Raw genomic sequence first — 16566 nt, 5'->3', positions numbered from 1 at the left:
TTTAATGGTTACAGTACGTCAGGAAGTTGGGGTTTAACAACAGACCTGTGACTAATGTAACATAAATGAATAAATAAATAAATAAATAAATAAATAAATAAAAATACAGCTTTGTTCTAGATTTTCTTTTTTACAGTGACATCTATGAGTGGAGGTATCATTTATTCTTATTCATGGAATACGTTTACTCAAGCACTACTGTTTACTTAAGTACATTGTTGAGGTACTTGTTATTCGCTTGAGTATTTCTAAAACATTTTCATAAAACAAACTCTGGTGAGGGAATTCATTTCATGGAAACAATTCTTAAAATACTCTACTTCTGCTTGAGGGTGAACATGACATGTTCGATATTTATCTCCTAATTTTAAAATAGATTTGAGTACACTAAGTATTATAGTTTCTATTTTTACGCTGTTGAGAGGAAAGCAGGGCGTGACGTCACACCCTTATGGGAAGTGGTGAATGATTGGCCACGCCTCTGTGCGCGAGGGGGCAGGAAGGCAGTAACGTGAACGTCGGGTGGTTGAATCTGATTGAAGCCGTTCAGTGAAGGGAACTACAGCAAGAGGAAAAACAGTCTGTCGGTGTGTCTTGCTCATTTCTGACAGAGCATTCCCTTTAAAATGGCGTACCACAGTCCGTACAAAGCTCCTCCGCATATCAACGCTCCTCCAGATCAAGGTTTTCTGTGGAATATCTTTCAGAGGTGAGTGGAAAGAGGCGGTTTGTTTCGCTGCTGCCTGCCTGTCTCTCACTCCGCTCCGCAGTGAAAACTGCTGTGTGTGGCGCGGAGAGGAAGCGAGTGGGGAGAGCTGGGTGGTGGTGACTCTCAATGTTTCCTTACAGCTCGTTTTTGCGTCCCGAAACTGTTTTTGGTTTACGGTTGAGCCCCGCAGTGAAATGCATGATTCGTCAGTTCTGTCTGTCAGTTGTGGTGCTTCCTGGAAACACTAAACAACAAACAGCCAATGGCTTTTACACGTCACTGAGCCGTTCACATTACAATACATTAGATTACTACTCCCCAGCAGTGTCTCACAGCTTTATGGCTGGCGTGAAATTGTCTTGAAATGAGTCGCAGGCAATCAGCTAACTCAACCAGTGAACTGCCTGCAACACCAATGAGAGTTTACAAACTGGGGTCCAAGGACCTCCAGGAGTCCTTGAAGGCTTTTGTTCTTGGTTCTCCCTGCAGAAGAGAGACACTTCAATTCAAGCTTTTCATTTTAGAGACAGATTTGAGAGGAAATCATGAATTGAGTCTTTCTGCTGACTGTTTCTGCACCAAGTCAGCAGTGAAAAATCCTCTCAAGGTGGGGTTTCCTGAAAAAGTCTGGCAGTTGTGAGTCTATGTGACGCAGCGTGTATCTAGTTATGGGACTCTGACATGAGTGCATTGGAAAGCTCTGTCCTTACTTACTTTGTCATTATCTGACGTTACAGTGTCAAACGCTGACAGTCATCAGTTTCACCATAGCCTGAGTCAAAAGTGTGTCAGCAGCTAAGAAGGTCACAGTAGTAGACAGAGAAGGAAATACTTGATATGTTTTGGCCCCTGGTAGTAGTAAGCTATAGAGTTATGTAATACTGCAGAGGATTTTTTTCCTGCTGCTTTGCTTTCTCACAACATTGAGATGCTGCACACATTTCAAGGCTTGAAACACCCATAACAAATTATTTATGTATGGCGCAAAACCCCCTTAGAAATAAGGTTGGACGCACACATTTTCTCTCGTATATCTTTCTCTATAAATCTCTCACACATTCATAACCTTTCATTCATCATCATGGCCATTACAGCTGTGTGCACATATATCTTAAGGTCATACAAATACAGGAATATGGCTGTCATGAGCACACACTCAGACATCGCTCTCATGAACGTTGTGCTGCCTCATCTGCAGCCTCTTGGTGGATATCTGGCACAGCAGTGCTGGAATTCCCTCGGTCATGTGATCTGAGTCAATAGAGCGTAGCTGACGCGGGAGGCCTCTCATCTAAGTGACTTGCACGCTGTGACTCACCATCCTGCTGTTAAACTCTCTTTATCCTGTTTGATAACAGCAGGGGAAGTAATGAAGTCACTCGTTCTAAAGGTGTTCCACGGTGAATGGTGACGGTAGACCGCAATCCCATTTGATCTGTTCGGTTCTTTAGATATATTCATTTCCATGTCTTGGCATTGAATGAATCACGAGGAAGTCACTCGTGTTTTGCCTGCTTTCTAAAGAATGACGCTAGCATGAGAAAAATGTTTGCGCCCAGCCCTTCAGGAGTCAAGAAGAGTGTCAGGCTCTGAGTTGGATTAAGTTCAACAATGCAGATTTGTTGCTAAGCAAGCACAACAACAAGCTCGCTGACTGACTGCTACCGCTGGATGAGCACTGATCATTTCAGAATGACAGCATAGTCAAACTCGTTAGTAACCAATTAGAGCTTGCAGGAAGGGAATTTGGCTCATTTACGATGTATGAACAAAGGAGTGAGTGAGCTTTTTACACATGATTCTTTGTACATACAGTAAAAGTTGATGATCACTGAAACATGGCAACAAAAAAAACATACAAATACAAGACGTAGCAATGGAAACTGACCGCTGGACATCAGTATTTCCTTGGGAGGTTTTGTGAATGCAGCTTTCATTTGAAGGTTTCTCTTTTCCGCCATGAGAGCCACGGTGACATCGTCTTACTTTTGGGCCGTTTATGTGGAAAGTAGGGAGGCCTTTGTTCCACAAGCTGTATTACAACCCCATTGCTTAATAGGAAACAGTGAAACATGGGAAAGTCTGAGCAGGATGATCGACTCAGCCATGCTGTTTTATGCCGTCCGGCTGTTTTTATGTACAAGTTCTGTATTTGACAGCGTGAAAGATGGAAATGCCAGATGTTTGACTGTTTGCGCTGAAGGCGAGAGGGAGTTTTAATGATGCTTTCGCTTTATGTGAAAGCCTGGAGAGGTAACTTTACCTGAGGCTGGGTGAGTTAGTTAGTAAGAGGAGGACTGAGGGAGAAAAGGGGTCTCACAGTGTGCACACATACTAATTTGAGTTAATGTGTCAGTGTTTGGTGAAGGTTGGGTACCCCCGCTGCCTGCCCCAACCCAACCACTCCTCACCTTCACTGTGACAAAGCTCTCATTTATGGAGGCTTACTAAGAGCTGATTTTCTCCCCAGGGGGACCAGGCAGGTCTCCGTCTGTTTGTTTTTCTTTATTTAGGTGCGGGGAAGGCACACAGACATATAGCTGATCACCGTGTAGAAAGCAGGACTGCAGACGTGGAGATGTGACCGCACATTAAGTGCCACAGCTGGGAGCGGAAACCCAGCCCACAAAGTCAGCACTGGGACGGTCCTGTGGGGGGGGGTTCCCCGGTCTCCTCCCCTCCCTCCTCCACTCTGCTGGTATTCAGACATGATCTGTGTCAACAGGTTGGATCAGGCAGATTGCTAAGGAACAACTGAGTCACTGGATGTTGACTAAGCCACATTTGAAAGCGCGAGGTCCGTCACATGTGTCATCGTCAAGCCTGTTCAGGTCTCTGCACCTCAGAGAGTGACGGCTCTTGGCTTGGAGTTCGGCCTGTGAATGCATCTTAACAGTTAGATTGTCGGTCGCCTTGTATTCAGGGATAGTTTAACAATCAAAAGAATCCCCTTAGAGCGTTCAGATATTTTTGTTATGTAATCCCTTTTTATGGGAGGGGGGTTTCCATCATGCTTGCTCATTCCAGACTGCCAGTATGTTTTTTTTTCATGACCCCAAACCTCCTGATGACGGACATTAGATGATGACATGCCCAGAAAGTATTTTTAAGCTCTACTTTGACTCTGATCAAGAAGAAAAACATAACTTCTAGGCAGTGTAAAAACATCTCACTACACGAGTTGGCATGTATTCAAGCTATTAATACAGGAGGTGTTTAAAGATCCTTTTGAGAGTAAACCCCTCGGTATTTATTCCATAATATCTTGACAGCCTACTCCTGTCTTCTCACCTCAACACACTTCATTTTTTTATGTCAGCCAGCGAGCCATCACCTCTTCAGAAAGGGTCTACACACAGTCGTAACTTAAAATACTGACACAGAATTAAAACTAAACTCCTCACTTAAAGAAGGACAGCTCAAACCATTATCACACCATCAATCCCATGAGGATGACTGTAATTCTTTTCATTATTTGAGACGCGATTAATCATTTGAATAATTTACCAAGCAGAAACGCCAAGCATCCTCTGGTTCCAGCTTCTCCAACGTGTTTCTGTTTTATATCAACATTCGTTTATTTGTCACTCTGCACCACAGGGTTACACAATGAAATGCAAGCTCTAGTCCCTTTATATTACTCAAGTAAAAATATTTGTTCTGCTAACTATTTATTTTTATCAGTGTAAGATGAATATCTTTTGAGTTTTTGACTGTTAGTCTGACAGTAAATTAAATTTGAAGACCTTACCTAAAACCAAATTAAAATCGATTAATCAATAGTGAAAATGATCTTCAGTTGCAGCCCTGTTATTGATTAAACTGCCATGTATTTTCTTCATTCATAGATTGATCGTGTGGCTCATAAAATGTCACATAGTAATGAAAAATCAGACTTTCCAGCAGCCTGAAGTGACATTTTAGCCAGGAACCATTTAATGTTTGGTATTTTTGCTTTGATCAAAATGGTTGTAGATTAGTTTCTAATAATTGATTTATTGTTTCAGATCTAAACCTCAGGCCTGGACAAAGTGAAGGACACTGTAAAGAGTTTAGTTTATTTTATCATCATGCAAAATGCTAGTGAATTTCTCCTTTTGTTGACGCCTTGGAAGCTGCATTTATTTAGATTTTGCTTTAATTTGATAGTGATAAAGGAGACTGATTGTCTGAAACTATGCTGGTTGCACTACTGGTTACTTTTACACATTGCCAGCATTCAGTTTCACTTCGCTGTCTCAGGATCAGCTCACACACACACACACACACACACACACACACACACACACACACAAACACACTCGGAGCTTGTCGGGGCAGTCTCAGGGGAGCTGGGAGCATACACGCTGCCTTGTGTGTCCTGATCATAGAGCTCCATTCATTCTTGTTGAACTGTTGAAATACTAACACGCGCTCAGGAGGATAAAGTTTCAGATGGCAAGTGTTGATGCCCGCTTCCATTGTGTGTCGAGTGTGTGGGCGTGTGAAGCGCTTAATGCAGGCGGTATCTAATCTGTGTTTTCCTCCCCAGGGTTGACAAGGACCGTAGTGGAGTGATATCAGACTCAGAGCTCCAGCAGGCCTTATCGAACGGTATGTATCAGCGTTTCACTGTTTCCACTCCACTTTTTTTGTTTCTTTTTAACCATGTGTGCTCCCTTCCCATCTCCCCGCGTCTCCACCTTTTCTTCTGCCTTTGTCATGTTTTCTTTACTCCCTCTGCCTCGTTTTTAATCTCCCTCCCATCTCCTCGTTGCACACCATCGCTCTTTGATTTAAGCGACTACCGAGCCTCAGCAGGAAATGGATCGTCGTTTTATTTTTATCCCGGAGTGGCAGGTGAACTGAATGAAAAATGAATGGAGTTTTATTTTTGTCCCAGTGCAACAGAGAGCTAGGTGAAAAGTTTAGCAGCGAAGCTTCAAAGAGAATGCTTCAATGTGCCTGAGCGTCCCCGTGATGACAGCCCGCTCAACACTGAAACAGCTGGTGTTTGAGATTGATTTTCACAGTCTGCACCAAAGTGTCCAAAGTGTCAGAGACCTACAAACATTAGCATTCCCGCCTAACTAGCTCATTATACACAGTAATTAACTATCTTATGACCTGCAGTTGTAATCCAGCATGACTTCCAAAGCCAGGGGTATTTCATACTACATTGTTTTGTGGGTCAGTGTTAAAAAAATGTCCTGTTCATGTGTAAGACTTCGACTGTGTGGTGTATGCAAGCCTGGATGCTGCTATATCAGAGTATATGGCTAACGTTAGCAGCTCTGTCCTGCTCAAACCTGTATTCTGAGATAAGATTATGTCTCCTGAACACGTTGGTTTGTCCTCATTCTAAAAGCCCTTTTTTCCTGTAATCAAACGCACTGTTTGAAAACTGGAACAGTAAATCTAACCTCTGTTTGCTTGTTGAAGTCTTACATTTCTCCTAATCCCATTTGGATCTTTAAATATTGGATATCTGCTGATACTAAGTTTAATCCCATACTTGCATTATCTTAAATGTTGATTAAATAAACCTATTCGATTCACTGCACAACAGCTGTAGCCTTCTAAATCCAACACACCTTATTTTTCACAAGCAACTTGATCTAAATACTGAGGGTCCTGATTTAAATCTATTGGGTTTATAAGCTTACATTATTTGATTTGAAGACGTCTCCTCCTGTTGCAGTTCTTAGAAACACTCCCTCTGCTCTGAATGTGCAGCTGTGTTGCAGAGTCGAGGTTCCTCCCTCACGCACTGCTGTTGGCAGAGTTCAGACACCGGCTCACAGAGAGCACACAAACCTGACAGCACAAAACACAGTAGAGTTCAGAAACGGATGCCCTGATCTGCCCTGATTTCAATCCTCAGGTTCAAAAAAAGAAGAATTTCAAGTAAATCTGCCCCCGTTTTCCTTGTGTACTGCACATGCACTGTGTGAAAGCTTAACAGCCATAGTAACAGTGACTAAGGTAGCGGGCCATAGTGAAGCTGTTACCCAGCGAGGAGTGTTTTCTGTGCTGCAGAATGGGAGTCCATCTGAGAAAGAGTAAGTCTGCATGAAAAGAGCCCAGGATGGAGCGTGAGGATTAGAGCTGCTAGTGATGGAGATGTAGTCACTCTTGGTCCTTTGTAGCTCAGGAGGAGGAGGAGGAGGATTCAAACAGGATTAAGGGTTCAGTTCCCACCGGGACTTCTAAACAACAACAACAACAACAACAAACTTGTGATTGTGCAAGGCAGCTTTGGGAGCGGTGTTGAATAAATGATACAGGTCACCTTCTCCTCTCTAGATGCTGGCAAGCGAAGTCAGTTTCGCTCTAGCTTGGACTGAGAGCAGCAGTCGGCTGGTAAAATGTCTGTTTTCATGCCCACACACACAACACTGCACCAGCACTTCTTCTTGACCTTGCTCACAATGAGATCGCGTGGTTGAAATACAGCAGTGATCAACGAGCTTGTATTTCGGAGCACAGGTTGCTCAGAAACTGTCTCACAGGTTGATGTTTGTCTTCTCATTAAAATCAAATTAATGCCTGAATCGCTCAGGCCGCTTTTCAAAGACTTTTGAACAGATTACTCGCCTCAGAAACCCATTTTTCTGGGCACTTCCAAGGGAGGAAAAAAAAGAAGCATTGAAGCCAGCAGCAGTGAAAGAAGCTGTTATCAGGCTGCGCAGCGGCTCTGGCTCAGCATACCGATTAGCTTGTGTGAATGAGTGTGTGTGCATGCATGAAAACTGGCGGTTATCTACAGTGTGTGTGAATATTGTTCATTTCATCTGCATTCATTCAAAGGGTCAGAAAGTAACCTTTTTGTTTTTGCAGACTTGGCATGCATGCGTTCCTTTTCTTCGGCGTCGTGCGTGCGTGTGCGTGCGTGCGGTGAGCGGCAGGTTTTCCCGGTCCAACCCCCGACAGTTCATTAGGCTCACTGTGATATGAAACAGAGCCAGTGAGGCTCAACACGCAATGCACTGCTTCCTGTCCTGCAGTTAAAGTTAAAGCCGGCAACCCTACCTCTGTCTGTCTGTCTGTCTGTCTGTCTGTCTGTCTGTCTGTCGTGGTTCTTCTGACCCTGCAAATTCTGCTGTTATGTACATTGCATGTGTGTTCATACAGTTTCACATCATCAACAAAGCTTTAGGACTGCAATGCATGACACTGTACTGAGGATTTGTCATAGTTTATGATGTCATAAACCTCAGCATTCGTCAATGAATGTAACTCATAATTTTCACCAACATAGGTAATTACATGTAACATGTATGACTGATCCCAACCCTGCATAGCCACGTGGAATCTAATTCAACAAATAATATAATAGTTGTAATTTTAATGTAGCTTAATCTTTATCTGCAGTTGTGCAGAAGCGCTGGATTTAAGCAGAATGAACAGACATGTAAAATGTGCTGCATTTGGAAGTTGATTTTGAATTTGAATGTCGATGTTATGAATGAAGCTTTAGATTATCCCGCGCAGCCCTACCGAGCTTTGTCTGCCATGCTGCTGTTGTCCTCTTGACCTCTTTCTATCTACCTCTTGTTTTGTCCTCTCTGCTTTCTTTTACTCCTCCTCCCTCAGAGGAGCAGAGTGCAGAGAGTATCGAGGCCCTTGGGGGCTGGCGAGGCGAGGCAGGGCTTGTTCGGGGCTTTGCCGTTGCTGTTTACACTCCTCCATCCACTGCTGTTTCTGCACCACACGCTCTCTCCTCCTCCCATCTCCTCTTTCAGTACTCTGCCTTCAATACCTGGCTTTTTGCATTTCTGAAATCCGTCCGCCTCCTGTTCAACGTGTCTGTTTGTTTTTCAAAGTGAAAGGAGTGTTTTGATGCTTGTGAGGCTCTGTGCTCACTGTGGAGGTGATGTCACATATTCTGGTGTTACAAACTCCATTACAAGCATGACATTGCTTCCTCCTACTGGCAGATTATCCTTGTGTTTGCGTTAATTAGACATTAAAAAAATTAGAGACGGAGACTGTTCTGCAGCATCTCTCCTCTCCTCTCCTCTCCTCTCCTCTCCTCTCCTCTCCTCTCCTCTCCTCTCCTCTCCTCTCCTCTCCTATTTCATCTCCCTACATTCCTCAGGAGGATGTGGCACCAGCTCAGTGCCTGCTGTGTCCTCTGACTGTTTGTCCTCTCTCGCTCTAACTTTCTCTCTGTGTTTCTCTCCACTGTTTCTTTCCTCCGTCTCGGTTTGCCCCCCCTCTGTCCATCCCTCCATCAGTCCTGGGTGTGACAATGTATCATCCCTGATGAGACACCGCTTGGCTCTGTGCCGCTGAAGTGTATGTGCATGTCTGTGTTGTGTGTGTGCGCCTTGTAGCTGCGCCATTTGCTATAAATATGGAGTTTTTGGCATCCGTTCGCTCAGCAGTGAGTAGACATCATACCCACTTGCCATCATGTTCCCTCACTCTCCTGCGCACACATACTCCTTGAGTTATTTATTGAAGTCTGTCGGAGCAGTAATAGCCCTGATATTGCCGATAGGATTGTGGGATCACATGCTTGCTGTGCAGATTGCTGAAGGAGCTCCTTCAACAACTCTTACGTTTACTGCAGTTTGTAAAGCTCCACTGGAGTTGAGTTGGAGGGCAGCGAGTATTGACTTCTGTCTGGCACTTTTAAGCTTTTTAAAATCTTTCCCCTGTTATCAATCTTCAGTACTGCCTTTTCTGTTCTAGCTGAATAGTGCGCGAGGTGACTGCTGCACTCACTGTGACTGTTTTACACCCTGTAACCCTGAGCTAATGCTCTGAGGCACTAGTGCTGTTCATGAGTAACTAGATTCCTTGATCTTGGCCTGCTGCTGTGTGTCTCACTCGTCATGAGTTTTGTCTGGCATAAAGCACAAAAACAAACAGAAACTGAGAATGATTTGCTGACTGACCCGTTGGCTAGTGACTATTTCTGATGTTTCATTACACATTGAGGCATGATTCGGCTGAGTCCTGCTGTTTGTAGAGATTGGTGCTTTGGTTCAAGTCTATGAAAATTCTGGGTTTGTGTGTAAAAGTTCACGTCCACGTGTGCTTGCATATGTTGAAGCGTCTCACTGAGCTCCAACGCAGCCGTTATGCCTGTACACTGCAGTCGTTTCACTCTGTTTTTCCACCAGCCTGCCTCCCTCTCTCCGCCTCACGACTGGCAGTTGGGCTCACCAGTGTGAGAGCCCAGTGTGTGGACCGGACAGAGGGTGTATTGTGCCAGTTGGCCGTCGGACGCACACACAGACGCACACAAACATCTCAACCATACTGACCGCCTCACACTGGGCAGCCGCAGTCTGTCTGGCATACATTGGTGACCTCACAGCTAGCTACTGGTGCGAAAAGTGTGTGTGCGTGTGTGTGTGTGTGTGTGTGTGTGTGTGTGTGTGTGTGTGTGTGTGTGTGTGTGTGTGTGTGTGTGTAGAGGAATCAGTGAGGCTGTAAAGGTCACATCTTGTTCTTTTCTCTGCCTTTGGTCATTTCTGTGATGACTCTAATGCTGGAGCATCATTTGTAGAGACATTACCAAGGGATCTCTGATGTCTCTGTGTCTTTGTCTGATTGGCTGGTCATACAGTGGTCCTTTTAGAAGTTATGTGGAAAGCAAGTCTCATGATCTTAAAGACAATAGCTGTCAATACATGTGACTTTTTACTGATTTTTGTGATGAGAGGCTTTACATAGGAACAGCACTGCTTTGAGCTAACGTGGTCACAGTCATAATCTGCTGATGTTTAGCAGGTGTAATGTTTACCATGTTCACTTTGCTTATTAGCACTAAACACAATCTACAGCAGATGTTGAATGGACTGTCAGACCAAAGTGCTGGATGAAAACATAAAGTCCAGACATTTCACTAAAAATCTAACATGTCAACCTTTTGGGGTGTATAGGAAGAGTCATGAAATCTCCAAAGACGGTGGGATTCATCCTCTGGGAAACACGAACAACATTTCACAGCTATCCATTAAGTAGTTGTTATATTTCAGTCTGGACCAAAGTGATTGACCAAGTGATAGGCTGACATTGCCATCCCAAGAGCAACACCCCCAGAATAGCTGAAAAATTAAAGAGGAGCCCTGCTTTTTATTCTTTTTTCCAGGTAAATTTCACTGTGGAGAGAACAAACCAAACAAGTGGATTGTTGTATAACTCATTAGTTCTGTCATGGCTCCTGTTGTGAGGGGGATGTGGGCTCAGGAGGGCTGCACTGGTGCAAGCGTCTGCAGGGTTTATGCCAGTTAGTAAGTGTTTACAGTCCTGACTGCTGGTGCATCCTGGTGTGATCTCATTGAGTCGACATGCAACATCCACAGTTAGTGAAAAACATTCCATCCAGCAACTGTATTGTTTCCAAAATCAGTTAAGGGAATAGTTTTGTTTTCGTTTTGAGGTTGTCATCAGGCCACACCGCAGCAGACAAAAACAGCTGTTTCTCTGACTTGGTTCTACAAATTGATCCACCATCAGTACACTTATGATACTTTTTGCAGGACTCCATTAGATAAAATGTAAGAATATAGATTCTGGCCCAAACCCCAGCTCCAGTAAGAGCCTCAGGCCTGGTCCCAGAACAGCTCCACGCACAGTCCCAGACAGCCTCACCCATCAATAAAACAAACCAAAGAAGAGGAAAGAAATGTCGAGTGCCTTCTTTGAACACTGAAGTACATATTTGGCATCTCAAGTCCTAAACTCATGTATTTCTCAGTTTTTTGGACAGTTTTATGGACGTTTTCAAAGGTGAACTCGAGGTGTAAAGAAATCAAATGTGAAACAATATTACCATGCCGTTTTTTTTCTTGCAACCTTTTTATTTAAATGAGTTTCTCTATTTCAAAGAGCTGCTATCTAAGCTCTTATGGCTTTCACAGCAAACCTGCTTACCGCTGGCATAGCTGAACTGCGGAGGGAAATCAGAAGCAAGCAGGAACAGCACAGCGTGGAAAAAAAGCTCCCCACCACACCGACAAGATGTTAAAATCCTGCAGATGCTGTTTTAAGGTCTGCAGATAGAGTTTCAGGGAGGGATCTTAGGTCAGCAAAAGTAGGCGAGAGTTCAGGTTACTGCAACAAAAACGAAACTGCAAATGTTTTCTGCTCCTTATCGCCTCCTTCGCTCTTGTCTCCTTCGTTGCCTTTGCTCATCTGGTTATCGCTCGTCTCCTCTTTGATGCGCCCTCTTGGCCGCTCCTCTCTGCATCCTCCCACGCTCACTCCTCTTTATTTCTGGTCCTGAACTGTCGGGCCTCTCCGTAATAAAGTGAGGTGGTGAGTCAGCAAAGATTTAGATACCCCGATAAATCTCAGCGTCTTGAGAGTTGAGAGTGTGAAGTAGGCCGTAAAGTATGAACACCCTGCTCAACTAAAGCCCAGTCAGTCTTTTCCTGGCCATATAAGTGACAGGTAGATTCACTTATAATAGAAGAGTTTGTCCTGCAAATGAAAAATAACCATGGGAAGGCCATAAAATCTCAACTGCTTTCTAATCTTTTTTTTAAGTAGCTGCTGTGATGAAATATTATGATGCATTCATACGTCATCAACTCCTCCTTTAATGTGATTTCTGCCATTTGGTGGATGCATTTCTCCTCCTCTTCTGAGTGCATTATCAGTGTGGGTGGTGACTGTGGGAACATGACCCCTGCCCATCATTTGTCTCCACACAGATCGTTGACTTCAAGCCGACATAGCCAACATCTAATAGAATAAAGAGATTCGTCCCCCCACATAATATCATTTGTGAAGATAACGAAGTGATTAAATCATGAGTTTGTAAAAGATCCAAAAGCAGCAAAATATATTGATCAGTTTATTTTGCATGAGATAATGACATAATAAATAATATAATAGTGGTTCTAAAAAGTATTTGCAACTGCAGCTGCTCCCAGCTTCCATATCTCTGCACTCGTACCAACCTGTACTTAAAACTTACTATATGAGCTTTAAATCCCTCATAATTGTCACCTGTGTTAGCTGGATTATCTTTGTGATGTTGTATCATAGTATCTTCTGTGTTTATTAAGCGCTATACAAGTACAGTTATTGTAAGTGTTTTTAGTTTTGTTGTCCTAAACCAGCCCACTAATCTCACTGGGCCGGTATGTTTCTAACTGGTGCTGTTCTGTCTCGCAGGCACATGGACTCCTTTCAACCCAGTGACGGTGCGCTCCATCATATGTAAGTAGCTGCTGATAAAGACATGCCAGCTCATTTTTACACAGCCGCCCGTTGTTCTCAGACTACGCAAGGTGTTTATTTTTCCTCCTCTCCTTGACAACCAGATAAATTCATTACGTTTTGAGCAATCTGAGTGCAGAAACAAACTTATCTTTGGCTTCAGTCGCTGCTGCTGCTGCTGCTGCTGCTCGAGTGGAAACCTGCAGCCATCAATAAAAGGAGGAAATCTGGAGGAAATGGGAAAGCTTGTCTCAAAAGGCTGCTGCCCATCGCCTCAGACTCCAAATATCGATCTGTTTATGCTCGGGTTGCAATATGCAGCTGGGTTAAAAACCTTAAACTCTGCTGTGTGGTTAAGGACTAGTTTGGCAGCCTCTCAGCTGTACTACTGTAGGTCAGCTGAATGAGTTTTTGTACTTTAATGTATCTCTCCTTTCCAATTTCTTTGTTTTAACTCCAAACTCCTGCCACGTTTTACTCTGTTGCTTCCAGTTTAGATTATGTTAAAAATATCTTTCCCCAGGTCTCATATGTACTTTGTCCCATTTTTGTTGTGCGACTTGCAGAGTAAATCCTTATAATTCCATCGCCTCCGCTTCCCACTGTACCACACTCAGTAATTCCATTGTTTAATAGTCCCCCAGCAAGAAGCATATCCTGTGATAACACTCCCTTTGTTGGGAGGTAATTGGATTGAACCGCACGGGGGTGAGGAGCGGGGTATTGATGGGGAGGATGAAGCAGTTTTCCTGTTCTGTTATAACGCAGTCTTATGAGGCAGGAGTTAGTCAAGTGTGAGACTCACAGTTTACACTTCTCTGGTCTCTGACAGCCCTTATGTGCGGTACAATTTTGGCTTTCATGTCACAGGATTGATCCCAACTGCGTACTGGAGTCCAACATGTCTGGAGTTGTGTGTGAGAGACAGGCCTCTAATTACTGATCGCACATCTATTCTGTGCCATGAATGCGGCAAAAGACGTTTCTATTCAACGGAACTGTGTGAAAAATTAAAGCAGTGTTGGTGGGAAATTAATGATGATGTTTAATGTGAACTCATGAAAAACAAACATTTACGATCCGGATAGTTTGATTTTAATTCTAGGTGTAAATCAGGTGTATGAAACAGCGAGTGAGCCATGTCTCTTACCTCCTCCTGCTCTCCCCTCAGCCATGTTCGACAGGGAAAATAAAGGTGGGGTGAACTTCAATGAGTTTGCCGGCGTGTGGAAGTACATCACAGACTGGCAGAACATCTTCAGGACCTACGACAGAGACAACTCTGGTTTCATCGACAAGAACGAGCTCAGACAGGCGCTGACTGGATTCGGTGAGCAGCAAAGTATGCTTGTGTGTTTACATTTGATGATCGTGGTGGAGGGCTCCATAGCTGTCTGTCAGAGGGTCCTTTCTCTGGGTCATAATCCCTAAAGGCTTTCACTGAAGCTGAGTAAATGCCTGAAGAGCCACAATCAATATATTGTTGAATGAGTCGCTGGACGTATCTGTTTGATGGCTCAGTGAAAAGTATGTATCACACTGATGGTGGCAGTCCTGTGAAGAATACCTTTCATTCGACCGCATCGTATCTCAACTACTGTCACAACTTGCTCATCTGCCGCAGCCAGTCTGCGCTAGCTCAGCTCAAAGTAGGCCACAGCTTCATCACTCACTTTCAAAATGTTATCCATCACTATAAAGAGACGATCAGGCTTTTTTGTACTGAAGAGTTGTTTCCTCCCGCTACTGAGGATCCTCAGGAGCTGCAGTATATCTACTACATCACTGATGCCACATTGTCTGTGCGTGCAGGCTATCGTCTATCAGATCAGTTCTACGGCACGCTGATAGATAAGTTCGACCGCCAGAGGAAGGGACAGGTTGCCTTTGATGACTTCATCCAATGCTGTATTGTACTACAGGTAACAGATTCACACGACATCAACGCGAACTGCATATAGGATGATTTATTTTCTCCTCAAGTATGCACATACGGGTTGTCCTTTGGTTTAGCGCTTGAATCACAGCAAGGCTACTCTTGTATTCATAAGATTCAAAGGGGAGTTTTAATTATGCAAACGCATTACAGTCTTCGCTATTACATTATTTATGTCCTGTTGAGGTTCCACTTGAGCCTTCGTGTTCTGTTTCAGTAATTTCACACACATACAACTGTAGGCGCAAAGTGTGACTGTAACCTTTCATTACACTCAGAGAGTAATGTAACAGTCGATGTTGAAGTGCCTCGCTCAAGGTATCACAATAGCTCTGGCTCCACTTCAGACAGAGATTTGAATGAGCGACCTTGTGTTGATATAATATCTGCGTCTTCAGAAGTATAGGGTAAAGAATTCAAACACTCACATTATTCAGTGACCCAGTAATGAATATCTGTTGAGCATGGTAGTAAATGCATGAAGTGTGATATGATGATGATGTAAAAGCGGGATTAAAACAATGATTTTTCAATATGTGTATGCACAAATATATATCCACTTTGCATTAGAGACTTTGGAGCAATGAGAAATCAGTGTTTGGTATTACTGTGCTTGAAAAGTTATATTCACTGTTTTTCCCTCCGATCCACAGAGGTTGACTGATGTGTTCAGGCGGTACGACACAGACCAGGATGGCTGGATCCAGGTTTCATATGAACAGTATCTATCCATGGTCTTCAACATAGTATAACGCACACAGATCACTACAGAAGAGCACAACTGGACACAACTGTGCCAAAGCTACCGGCACCTCCCGGATGTCTGCCATGGTGGACACTACAAGATTTTTTTTCAAAACCGAATTTTCAGTCCCAGTTGGGCTGTTTCACACAAATTTCTAAATATTAATTGATGAAAATGTAAAGTAACCTTTGTTTTTTTGAGGTTGAATGACCCTCCATATGACAGTAATTGTGTGGAGGTGCAACTGCAATGCTTGATGTATTTAAAAAAAAAAAAAAAAAAATCTTGTAGTGTTTTGTTCATGGACCAATCTGAGCTACATCTGCGTTGGGGTTGGGGAATATTATGAACACACCGTGTCTGTCTGTCTGTCTGTCTGTCCGTCTGTCCGTCTGTCCGTCAGTCTGTTCTTGTCGACAAAGTTTTCAATGTCTTAACTTTAATTGATACACTTAAAAAATAACTCTGTGGAGAGTCAAAATGATGCATTGTAAATATGATTTAAAATGCATTGCATGCTTTTCAGGGAAATTTAGCCCCACGTTGAAGCATGCTTTCCCTTTCTCTTGTCTTTTCCTCAGCCCTATTTTGCTCAAAGCCATGTTTACAAAAACGGTGAAAGCAGAGAATGATCTGCTTCAAGATTCACTGACATGCCAGCTTACATGCCATATTTGTACAAACTTATTTTTAACAGCAAATCTTCAAATGTTAGAACCTATAATTTTTGGTAGAGGGTAAGCATAATGCCTTTAGTATGGCTTATTTTTTGTGCATGATGCCTTAAAATGTGTAAAAACAACACAAAAAGAGAAATCTTTTATTAAAAAAATACTGAAAATCTTCTGTGGAGTTTGCTTTCATCATTTTCAAGACCACTGAGCCACGTTGCATTGCAGGGGAAACGGTCGACCTGCAAAGTGGCTCAATGTCGCCCTCTGCTGTACGGTGGTAGTTTTTACCACTGCAATGCACCAACATGTGTCCCAGAACCGTGTGTGTTGTTTTTGT

The 16566-nt window shown here is 43.4% G+C and overlaps 1 protein-coding gene across 1 annotated transcript; it reads left to right on the top strand.

Annotated features, from left to right (window-relative positions):
- Positions 1-445: 445 nt before the first annotated feature.
- pdcd6 (programmed cell death 6) lies at positions 446-16401 on the top strand. The gene is made up of 6 exons (XM_076761566.1): positions 446-709; positions 5241-5302; positions 12830-12874; positions 14046-14204; positions 14687-14796; positions 15464-16401. The coding sequence occupies exons 1-6, from the start codon at positions 627-629 to the stop codon at positions 15560-15562; spliced, it is 558 nt and encodes a 185-aa protein (XP_076617681.1). The 5' UTR covers positions 446-626; the 3' UTR covers positions 15563-16401.
- The last annotated feature ends 165 nt before the right edge of the window (positions 16402-16566 follow it).

The sequence above is a fragment of the Chaetodon auriga genome, chromosome 21 (assembly GCF_051107435.1).
Source record: "Chaetodon auriga isolate fChaAug3 chromosome 21, fChaAug3.hap1, whole genome shotgun sequence".
Taxonomy (NCBI): Eukaryota; Metazoa; Chordata; class Actinopteri; order Chaetodontiformes; family Chaetodontidae; genus Chaetodon; species Chaetodon auriga.
Note: the sequence above shows the minus strand (reverse complement) of the source record. Positions and strands in the feature narration are given on the sequence as shown.